Raw genomic sequence first — 12,451 nt, forward strand, 5'->3', positions numbered from 1 at the left:
TTCCTATCCCCTACTATCCCCCCTCCCCTCCCCTCCCCTCCTATCTTCCCTCTCTACCTCCCCTGCTGTTGTTCAATTCTCTCCCTTTTTTTTTTTTCCCTCCCCCTTGCCCCTCATAACCTCTTATAATTTTATGTATCCTTGAAGGTCTCCTACCATTTCCATATGCTTTCCCTTCTCTCTCCGTTTCTCTCCCCCCATTCGTCTTTGTTTACTGTAGTCTTTTCCTCATGCTCTTTCTTCCTGTTCTGTTCTTAGTTTTTCTCTTTATATCAAAGCAGACATTTGGCATTTGTTTTTTAGGGCTTGGCTAGCTTTGCTTTGCATAATCTGCTCTAATGCCATCCATTTCCCCGCAAATTCTATGATTTTGTCATTTCTTAGTGCTGCATAATACTCCATTGTGTATAGATGCCACATTTTTTTTATCCATTCATCAATTGAAGGGCATCTAGGTTGGTTCCACAGTCTAGCTATTGTGAATTGTGCCGTTATAATCATTGATGCAGCCGTATCCCTATAGTGCGCTCTTTTAAGGTCTTCAGGGAATAGTCCGAGAAGTGCGATAGCTGGGTCAAATGGTGGTTCCATTCCCAGCTTTCCCAGGAATCTCCATACTGCTTTCCAAATTGGCCTCACCATTTTGCAGTCCCACCAGCAGTGTACAAGTGTACCCTTTTCCCCACATCCCCGCCAACACTTGTTGTTGTTTGACTTCATAATGGCTGCCAATCTTACTGGAGTGAGATGGTATCTTAGGGTGGTTTTGATTTGCATTTCTCTGATTGCTAGAGATGGTGAGCATTTTTTCATGTACTTGTTGATTGATTGTATGTCCTCCTCTGAGAAGTGTCTGTTGAGGTCCTTGGCCCATTTGTTAATTGGGTTATTTGTTATCTTATTGTTTAATTTTTTGAGTTCTTTGTACATTCTGGATATTAGGGCTCTATCGGAGGTGTGGGGGGTAAAGATTTGTTCCCAGGATGTAGGCTCTCTATTTACCTCTTTTATTGTTTCTCTTGCTGAGAAAAAACTTTTTAGTTTAATTAAGTCCCATTTGTTTATTCTTGTTGTTAACTCTTGGGCTATGGGTGTCCTATTGAGGAATTTGGAGCCTGACCCCACAATTTGTAGATCGTAGCCAACTTTTTCTTCTATCAGACGCAGTGTCTCTGATTTGATACCTAGCTCCCTGATCCATTTTGAGTTAATTTTTGTGGATGGCGAGAGAAAGGGATTCAATTTCATTTTGTTGCATATGGATTTCCAATTTTCCCAGCACCATTTGTTGAAAATGCTATCCTTCCTCCATTGCATGCTTTTAGCCCCTTTATCAAATATAAGATAGTTGTAACTTTGTGGATTAGTCTCTGTGTCTTCTATTCTGTACCATTGGTCTACCCACCTGTTTTGGTACCAGTACCATGCTGTTTTTGTTACTATTGCTTTGTAGTACAGTTTGACCTCTGGTATCGCTATGCCTCCAGATTCACTAGAGCTAAATTATACACAGGCACATATTATACATTGACAGTATCTCTCCAAATGGATGTTAAATAAATGACCAAACATAATTATATTCCTCCCTGCCATATATTAAGCATTCAAACATGAATGTTTTCAATGGTGGTGGAAACTACCATTGTTTTTAGAGATAGAAGTGACAAGATGTTGGTGGTAGCATTCTAGTGGTAAAAGTAGTGGCAGTGACAACCAGGGAGGTGTAAAGGCCCCATGTTAGCCAGGCACTTTACACACATCATCTCATTTAAATAACTAACACGATCCTACAAAATGAGTTTTAATCTCCACACTTTACAAATAAGAAAGCTGATCTCACAGAAGTAGAGCCTCGAATCGTGGTTGCTGGAGGGTGGGGACAGGATGATGGATGGGTAGTGAATTCCAGTTAGAGGGGAGTAAGAAGTTCTGGTGTGCTTTTGTAGTTAGGTGACTATGGTAACAATTATGGACTGTATATCTCAAAAAGCTGGAAAAAAAATCAGATTGTTTTTACCCTGAAGAAATGACATGTGTTTGAGGAGATATTTATATATAACCTGATTTACACATTCTACATTGTACTCATGTACAAAGACATCATGAGACCCCCTTGATATATACAATTTGGGGTATCCGTTAAAAAGTAAATAAGTAGGGCTGGGGTTGTGGCTCAGTGGTAGAGCACTAGCCTTTTATATGTGAGGCATTGGGTTTGAGCCTGAGCACCACATTTAAAAAAAAAAAAAAAAAGAGATTGTGTCCATGTATAACTTGAGAAATATTTTTTAAAAAGTAAATAAGTAAAGAAAGTTGGGGATTGGAAAGTTAAAGGAACATAGGGGTGATGGTATATCTGAGTGATCCATGCTACCTCTTCACAAGCCTTACAATGAATGGGCCCTTTTTTGGAGTCTCTTTGCATCTAACATAGGTTAATTGGCTGATTGATATGAGCAGTTGCATGCCATAGAAAAATCCCAGAGGAAGTCAAGCTATGGGTTGTTCATTTGTTTTAGATCAACTAAGTTCCACCAATATTGGCACATAAACAACAAATATGAAGGAAGACATATTCTGGCCATTTACAAACCCAGCTTTCTTTAAAGTCATCTAACATGGTGGGTTTGCCAGAGGAGACCCCCCCTCTCATCAGCAACCTGAGAGGATTTGCTCTGGGTGCTGAATCACCTATTGCCAGCCCTGGATGCTTAGAAGCAACAAATGCTGATTGTAATTCAGAGTCACATGATTTAGAAGTTTACCCAGAAAATGCCTGAGTCATCCAAGGTCAAGAAAACGTTTGATGTGTAAAACTCAGAATTCACCCACAGGGGAAAAAAAAAAAGGGCCCTGGCATCTTAAACATTTTCTCCATCTCTTGATTTAATTTTTAGAAAGCAAATCTTTGGCTTCAGTTGCTGCTAAAGCAATCAATATGTCAATAATACAATATCAAAGTTTCAGATCAGACATTTATTGGCAATCCTTTAGAAAACAAAATTGCTATAGCAACAGGGACTATTAACAGCATCTTTGAGGGATCCAACCTGTTTGGAGAAACAGTGCTATGTAGAAATGCAGATAAAAATGGCAGGAAAGTGAAGAGAGAAATAATTTATGTCTAGGTATGAATCAAGGTAAAACTGGAGGGTGCATTTTAATCAAAATCCTGTGTTGTTAACAAGGTCATTTAAATAATTTATTTCTGGATAGATAAATTTCTTTTTTTTTTAAGAGAAAAAGAGAGAGAGAATTTTTTTAATATTTATTTTTCAGTTTTAGGTGGACACAACATCTTTATTTTATTTTATGTGGTGCTGAGGATCAAACCCAGCACCTCTCGCATGCCAGGCGAGCGCATTACCGCTTAAGCCACATCCCTAGCCCTGGATAGATACATTTCTATTATCCCTGTGAATAAAAGGAACCACATAAGAGAATCCAAAACATAAAATCTAGATATTTTTCCTATTGATTTAAGAAATATATTAGTTAACTTGCTTTTTGTGTGCTTAAATTCATTTTCCTAGCTAAGTCTAACTTTGTGATAATTAGTTTGACTTTCCTGAGTTCTAACCAAGTGCTTGAGGAAGTTAATATAGAAAAATAACCATAGAAGATTCTGTGAAAAAAATTACCAGAAATAATTCATCTTACATGAAGAGAAATGGCAGACCTAGGACCTCAATCCTAGACCCACACCCCAATCCTCTAGAAATGGAAAAATTTGTATATTTTAATAAAGAAACTAAGTCTATACGGGATAAAAGTGAGAGAAGGTGCTTCCACAATATCAGACAGATCTTAGCTCCAACCCAACAGGATCTGAAAGAAGTCAGGTGTCCTTCTGGTTTCTGGCATACACCTGTTTGTTAAAAGGAACTCCCTGCTCCAAGAGATAATCCAGGACACACAAGGCATCACAAAAGGTGATCTCACCTTATTTCTGACTCTCAGTCGTGAGGGCAGCAGGAAGTTTTCCTTCAGAGACTGAAGGAGTTAGCAAATTTGCAATAATAAAAGCTTTTTTATTTGATTTTTGTTGCATCCTCACCCTTTTAGGTTATTTGCAACAGGGTCTTGGAGTTGCCCAGGCTGGCTTCCAATTTGCGAACCTCCTGCCTCAGCCTCCCAAGTTGTAAGGGCCACGGCTGTGCACCACTGTGTCTGGCCCTAAGCCATTTTTAAAAGATGAGTCATTTTGTAATTTTTTTCTAAGATTCTCTAACTAAACCAATGGGGTCACAATCTCTTGAGAGCATGTGTCAGTGAATTTATAAACTGTGGCCAGCATTTTGTGTGGGCAGTCAAAAGATCAAGGTTTGCAGTGAAAAATTTTCATTCCTCTATACTTTCCTTTTGGATTATGGGAGATTTGAACCAAATAGCCAGCTGGCAATGTATGCCATGACACTTAACACACAGCACCCCCCCCACACACACACACCCAAGCGCATACGCTCATAAAAGCTGGAATGGGTATTAAGAAATACAGAGTTGCTAGATTTTTTAAAATATTTTTTTAAAAGAGTTGTGACTTGCAAAGAAATTATATTAAAAACTTTTCCAAGCCAGGCACAGTGGTGCTTGCCTATAATCCCAGTGGCTGGGGAGGCTGAGGGAAGAGGATCACAAGTTCAAGGCCAGACTCAACAACTTAGCAAAATGCTAACCAACTTTGGGAGACCCTGTCTCAAAATAAAAAAAATAAAGAGAGCTAGGGAGGTAGCTTAGTAAAGCACCCCTGGTTCAAACCCTAGTACCTAATTAATTCATTAATTTAAAAAATAAGAATATTTCCCAACTTCTAGGAAAAAATATTGACAACTGAGCTTATAACAAGAGTATATATAATCCAAAGTTTTGACATTTTAGTCAACTAAATGGCCCCAATAGTTCAGTGTCATAATGGACATATATGTGTATGTGAACATATTACATATGGAGACTCATACATGGTACAATTAATTATACGGAAATCAAAAATATACGTCCCAATAGGACACTTACCTTTTCAAGTATAGCATTTCCCTGGTGAGGACTGATGTTGTGCTGGCTTATTTCTCTCTTGTACTTATATTCATAAACTTGGTCAGTGATATTAACCAGTAGAGTGGAAGGACTGAAGGACAGTTTTCCACAGTTGTAGACAGTCCCACTTTCAATATCAGTTGGTGCCGTAGCATATCGCAAAATTAATCCCATTATCAGGCCTAAAAAAAAAGAATGAATAATTGTATTGGGAGAAGACAATCCAAAATATTCACTACTGGATACTTTTAAATATATAATTTGGAAGCTTCAAAGTGGCAAGAGAAAGAGTGGGATCACCACCTAGTTTAGAAGATTGCTCACTCATAGATAGCAAGTCAATCGAACGTAGTGTTAAAATATTTGTGTGGGGTGTGTTGGCGCACGCCTATAATCCCAGCAGCTTGGGAAACTGAGGCAAGAGGATCTCAAGTTCAAAGCGAGGCACTAAGCAACTCAGTGAGACGCTGTCTCTAAATAAAATACAAAATAGGGCTGGGCATGTGGCTCAGTGGCTGAGTGCCCCTGGGTTCAATCTCCAGTAATATTTGTAGTGGACACTATTGCTAGAATATTCAGCATGAATTCCCAGGATTTTTCTTCCTAACAAACCCAGAAATTTTGGATACAAGAGATATCCTCCTCTTACATCCATCCAAGTATTTCACAAAAACCTTTGCTCTGTGATAGACACAGAGTAATCTAACAGACCAGGAGATGGTATTGTCCTGGGAGAGTTCTGGTCTGCAGATTAGCAGACCTATCAGCTAACCTATCTCAGTTAGCCTTTCAGACCAAAAAGAAGCATGTGTATTCATGGAGGGGTTCCTGTTGTCTCCTCATCAAGATATAACCAAGGTTATATTTTCTCCATTTTTTGCTGGCAGCTATCTTGTGACCATGAGGAGATCCAGTCCAAGGACACAGCCAGTATATTGGGGATGGTAGCACCAATATACAGACAGACCTCAGGCCGTGAATGACATCTCTGAGCCACTGGAACAACCAGCCCACAGTAAAGTTATCCTAGTTCTAGACCTCTTTTATGAGATATATTCTTGAATTAAAAAAAAAAAAAAATTCAAGACTCTGCTTACCCCATTCAAATTCCTTCTAATGCCAGAACATTCCTTTTTATGAAGAGGGAACCCAAGTGATAATCCTTGACTTTCACATTTATAAACTCTGGTCGGTTACTCATGGTAGTCTTGTAACTGTGAACTCTTCTAATACGGATTTATTAACAAACAGCAAAAAAACATCAGAGGCCCAAACAGCCCTCAATTTAAAGTTAGGATTGATATGTGACATAATTCACAGTTCACTCTTAAAACACACACACACACACACACACACACACACACACAATTTTGAAGTTTTTACCTTTCTCTTAGAAAACCAAAAATCTAATAACCTTTTTACTTTTTTTTTTTTACTTCCCTAATAAAACATTTGTTAGGTGTGTATTTTGTGCCTGACATTTATAGCTTTAAAATAAAAATACAGTCAGTCCCATGAAAGCTCAAATTTATGTAAGTGAAGACCTATAAGCCATCAGAAGACGGCATGCCATGTGCTGTCCCAGCTGGGAGGCCCTCTAGGTTATGTAGAAGACACTCTGAAAACCTTGGAATTAAGCAACATGTGAGATGACTCTTAAAGGTGACATAAGATTTGCCAAGACAAGCTGAATCATGGAGTTGGGATCCAGGGCACACGTGTGGGGCAGCACTATGTAATATCAGACAGCTGGACATTCCTGGGACCTAAGCTCTCTCTGCAGAATGGCTGCTGGGAAGCGGCTGCTCAGCAGGGACCCTCTCCTGTCTGCTTTGCATCTGGACCATTCTCACCAGTGGAACAGACGCCAAAGCAAGGTTGCAGCAGTGAAGCGGCGCATGGAGGCTCTCTTTTCTATCCTCCTCACCCTCATCTGCTGAATAGAAAGAAACCAAAGGCTCCAAAGGCAGACAAAATCACTGAGCTGAGACAGCATGGGTCCCTCAGAAACTGGGGGGAAGGAAGCCATCTACCAACCAGGCTTATGTGCACTGGACAACTAAGTGCATGAAAAATAAAATAGACTTGCTTTCCCAAATGTGAATTGTGCACTGTCACTTCCCAAATGGGGAAAGCAAGTCTATGTCATTGTAGCAAGTTCCTAGAACCTACTGTGGCTAAATTCTGTAGTATGTAGTCACTGATATTCTGGTGTTGCTGTGTTTGCAATCATTACTGATAACCTAAGTAACTCAGCATATAAACAAAGAGGGACTCAGATCTGGTGCATTTGGGGAGTCAGCCGTGAGAGCAGAAGAGAATAGTGGAGAAAAAGAAAAGAGGGGAAGAGAGAGGGGGGGAGTGAGAGAAAAAAGGGCTGAGAGAGAAGGGGTGGGGGCTGAGACTCTAGGCCATAAGACTCCTCTGTTGTGCTAAAAGGTGTTGATGTTTTAGTCCAATGATAATGCAGAAGAATTGAAAAATTTTAGGCAGGAGGGTACAATAATCAGATATTCATGTAAGAACTATCACTTTGGTAACAATGTGGAGAATAGATCAGAGTGAGAAGCACGAAAGAAAATAAATTTCTTCCAAGAATAATTTTTATCTTACTTATTCCTTGCTTATTCCTGTATTTGGCCCATTCCTCTGTAATAGTTAGAAATATTGTATCCTAACTTTTGTAAGATAGAAACATACTTAGCCTTCCCTGGGCACAAGATCTGCCACAGACCAGTGGGCCCCTTTCCATGCACTGTCAAGTAGTTACAAAATAACCAGTCAGGAGAGAGCAGGAAAAGCTTCCCCCACACTCCTGGTGGTTTAAGGTGCTTGAGTAAGAACGCCTCTTTTGAACACTCATTGGGTAACAGTTATTAAACAGGTACCACGAGTGACACTGTTGATTGCTCATTCTTCCCATGTGGGATACAAAGAAGGGAAGAACAAGAAGGTATCAGCAGGGGTTCTACACAGAAAGAACCCCTATTAATGTCATTTGAAACTCTCCACAGATATGTCACTTATTTTGGCAAAATGCTTTCAATGAACTCACAAGAAAACGAGAAGTGTGCACTGTCACTTCCCAAGTGGGGAAAGCAAGTTTATGTCCTTGTAGCAAGTTCCTAGTACATAGTGTGGCTAAATTCAGACAAGCCTTCAAAATCGAAATGGCCCTGCCTGGCCCACTGTGCCAGCTCTGGTCCCAGCCTTTAGGAAGAAGCAGCCTGAGGTAAATGGAGGAAGCTGCTTGTAGCCAGAAGTGACCCCATGTAATAGCCATAAAAATGCACCTCTCAGATCTCCTACTCTGAGCAGTGCAGTCGGCCAATGTGATCCATCCCACGTCCATGCAGAGGCTTCCACCCCATTCCCAACCAATGACTGTGCACAGCTGGGATTCTATGGCAGGGAGTTAGGGACTCCTCTAAAAGACAAACATGGTTCAAGTTCACCTCATAAGCCTCACCAAAGCATTCTTATAACTGCACTGCAGCTTAAGGATTCCCCACCCAGCCTTTTTCTTTCCCCATGTCCACCAACACTGGGCTGCCTCAAGGTATGACAGCTGTCCCTACATCACACTCTCTCTCAAAGAAGTTTTCCCCAATAAACCTTTTTTGATAAGTATCTTCTTCCAGCTTCTACTTCTTGGTTGACCCAACTTAACAAACAAGTCAAAAGGCTCTGGCCCTACTTGTCCCCAGGCCCCAAAGGTTGAAAGGAATTAAAGTGGAAGGGATAGTGGAACCTCAGCATCAAGGCACATGGTTAACAAACCCAGGTGCTCACACGTGTGCACCCCTGCTGCAAAGAGGAAAGATTCTCCATGAGAAGGGGTTGTTTGATACCCACACAAAGATACAGATAAAAAAAACTTCCAATCACTTTTGCACAGGACAGAAAGACTATTTGCTGTGGCCATGAACCCAAAACTCCAGTCTCATTAGTAAAACAAGAAAATGGAACCCTACTTTCCGGGAAGGAAAAGAAGCCAGCCTGCTCTCACTAAAGTAATACCTACCCTGAATTGGGCACATACTGGGCACCCATCCTGGCCCCAGCTTGCGGTTGGACACTCCTGTGAGATTTACCCCATGTCTCGTGGCTGGCATTGCCTTCTCCGGGTGGAGTCTCTAGTCTAAACACATCCCAGCTTCTTCAAGTCACCTACGGTGGCAGCAAGGTGGACATGCTCTCTAGGGAACCCTGACCTGCCTGCAGTAGCACACAGACCCTGGAGCTTGGGTGATAGACTACATCCTGAAGCACTCACTATTCTAGAAAGTTCCTCTTGAATCCCCACTGTGGGAACCCGTGCTCTGATGGATCCATGCTCACCGAGCCCTCATATTTGAGTTCTTATAACACTTAGAACTTGAACCACACATTGTAGGAGCCCGTTTTATAAGAACTTATATTGTTCAGCATTGCTTCACAGACCCTGGCTTTGTTTCCTGCCTATACAATCTGACTGTTGAGGGCAGAGGCTCTGTGCTGCTCTTCTTTCCTCTAGAAAAGACAAATATTTAGGCAGAATTGTAGCTGAACTTTCTCCAAGTCACCAAACTCCTCTGGCATTAGGAAGACAAGGATCCTTAGTGATATCTATCAGTTACCAACATTTTTAACTGTCACATCTAAGGGACCTCCCAACAGATACTACCATGTTCTTGTCCTTGCAGAGCTTTCAATATAACTGTCACCTAGCAGATGTGTGACATGCAGTTGACAGCATGATGTTTATCAAAGCAGGAAGAAGGGAGGGAGGAAGGAAAGAGGAAGCAGCCTCAGGGTTACTCACACCAAAGAACGGTTGGAAATAGAGCCGTGTCTTTCTGGACTGGGTTTCCTTTCATCATCCACATTGTACATCCACTCTCCTTCTCCCTCCATTGGGCTTTCAGCCACGGACATAGGACATTGCTCTAGGATTTGTGGGAGTTATAAAGAATGAACACAAAAAGCCCTTGCCCCTAACACGTTAGAATATCTTAACCTACCAGCCCATTTCCTCCTACTGAATCCCATGGTCCTAATTTCCACTGAGAATAAGGCATACTCATTTTCTTATAACAAGCCTGAATTTTATAACCAGTTCCCCTTGAACAAAGATGTTCCCCAGGAATGTACATGGTGTGTTGGTCATTTTGTGACTAAAATGCCTGAAAAGAACCATTTAGAGGAAGAAAAGTTTATTTGCGCTCATGATTTCAGAGGTTAAGTCCCTGGTTGGCCATTGCCCTGGGCCTGAGAGGAGGCAGAACATCTTGGAAGAGGAGCATGGAGGAGGAAGGCTGTCCTGTTCATGGCAACCAGGAAGGTAATCCCCCAGTGACCTGCTTCCTCCAGCCTTGCCCTGCCTGCCCACAGTTACCACCCAAGAGTCATTTAAATTATTACTCCATTTGATGGATTAATCCACCAATGAGGCTACATCTTTCCTAATCTAATCATTTCATCTCTGGACATTCTTTCATCTGCTGACACCTGAGCTCTGGGGGGTATACCTCATAACCAAACCATAAGAGATGGAGACTCTCTTTACTAAAACAGATCACAGATTGTGGACTTGTCATCAAAACACAAAAGTGTTAGATGTCTCTGGCTCTATTGGACACTGTGATTGTGCCCATTCCCTTTCACACAGTGCCCTTCTGCATGGTGCAGCTCTAGCTCCCTCCCTTCAGATTCTTTGTTCAGATGAGGTGCTTCCTGCAGCTGCATGGTGACACGGGGCCCCATGGTGCACATGTACAGAACTAGGCCATTGCAAAGGTGGGCATTTAAATGCTACAAAGCATTAGAAGAAGTTAGAGCCTAAAGGAAATGCAGTTAAAACATGAAGACTGGAAAAAGTAAGCTTTGTAGTTCTTTCACTCTCAACCAACTGAGTGGTACCCAAGGATAATCTTGATTAAGGAGGCAGTGCCCATTTCCTAAAGAGGAAAATGAAACATGAAATTTGTAGTTGGATATAATATCATGTTTCTACCTGGTAAGTGTATCAGACACTATTGATTGCTAGCCAGCACCCACCCGCTCGTTACCCAGTAAAACCCTCATGTTTTAGCTGTCTACCCTCCCCACACCTGTGCTCAGGTAAGTTGCCCTGACTCTAAGCCCTAGGACTGCTCCCATTCCCCTTGCGAGAATTCTTTCTAGAATGGGTATGTGATCCCATAACAGTCCATAAAAAGCAAAGGGAATTCTGCCAGTGACTTTTTAGAAAAGTTTTGATATCCTAAGAGAGAGACACAGGAGAGATGACCTCTGTTCTTTCTCAGAATGGCACTAGGCCTGGTTAGGACACCGGGGACCACCACACCCACTTCACTGCCAGCTTGAGGTTGAATTCAGCACTGAGAGGGGCAGGGCAAAGAACAGCAAAGGACCTGAACCCTTAATGGCAATAGGTAATAAAATGCTGCCAATCAAGCAGGCCTGAGTGGACTCTTTTGTGAGTTATCGGGAGATAAGAAATGTCTTATTACTTAAGTCTCTAAGAGCCAGTGTTTCTGTTACTTGCAGCTAATTGCACCTTAATAGATAAAAAGCTCTTTAAAAAAAACATTATTATTGCTGTGTGTATATTTGTGACTGCATGACCAATGTGATTCTGCAACCTATACACTCAGAAAAAGAGAAATTATATCCCATCTGATTCAAATGTATGATATATCAAGATCATGTGGATTTGTAACCGATGTGATTCTGCAATCTGTAATTGGGGTAAAAATGGGAGTTCATAACCCACTTGAATCTAATGTATGAAATATGATATGTCAAGAGCTTTGTAATGTTTTGAACAACCAATAAAAAAAAAATCATTGTACTGTCATGTGTAACTAATTAAAACAAATTTTTTTAGAGAGAGAGAGAGAGAGAGAGAGAGAGAGAGAGAGAGAGAGAGAGAATTTTAATATTTATTTGTTTTTAGTTTTTGGGCGACACAACATCTTTGTTTGTATGTGGTGCTGGGGATCGAACCCGGGCCGCACACATGTCAGGTGAGCACACTACCGTTTGAGCCACATCCTCAGCAAATTAAAACAAATTTTAAAAAATGAACCTACAAAGTCCTAAAGAACTTTCAAGTGAAGACCAAATAAACCCTACAGAATGGTGGGAAAACTTCCCAGAGTACATTCTTAGGGATGTGCAAGAGTTCACTGGGTAGAGGGAGGGAGTGCACAGAGGTGGACAGGCACAGTGCTAACCAGGCATGTCAGGCAGTTGCCCAGGGCAGCTGGGCCAAAGGGCCTCTGCATGGCACAGGAGTGAAGTGTACTCAGGTGGTTGGTGAGAAGGTCCCCAAGAAGAACTGAGTGGGCTCCTTGATGGGGGGTTGGTTGGCTCTGTTTTGGAGCAGAGGAATTGGCCTTTGGACACAATTATTTGAAGGGAGCAAAGAAAA

General features: G+C 41.4%; 1 protein-coding gene across 1 annotated transcript in view; it reads right to left on the reverse strand.

Annotated features, from left to right (window-relative positions):
• Window positions 1-12,451, reverse strand: part of SLC9A9 (solute carrier family 9 member A9) — a 561,779-nt gene that overhangs the window by 539,360 nt on the left and 9,968 nt on the right. The window contains exon 2 of the mRNA XM_081301714.1: window positions 5,014-5,216. Coding sequence (XP_081157840.1) covers window positions 5,014-5,216 — 203 coding nt within the window. The remainder of the gene's footprint in view (window positions 1-5,013; window positions 5,217-12,451) is intronic.

The sequence above is a fragment of the Spermophilus citellus genome (assembly GCF_964194105.1).
Source record: "Spermophilus citellus genome assembly, chromosome: 7".
Classification (NCBI taxonomy): domain Eukaryota; kingdom Metazoa; phylum Chordata; class Mammalia; order Rodentia; family Sciuridae; genus Spermophilus; species Spermophilus citellus.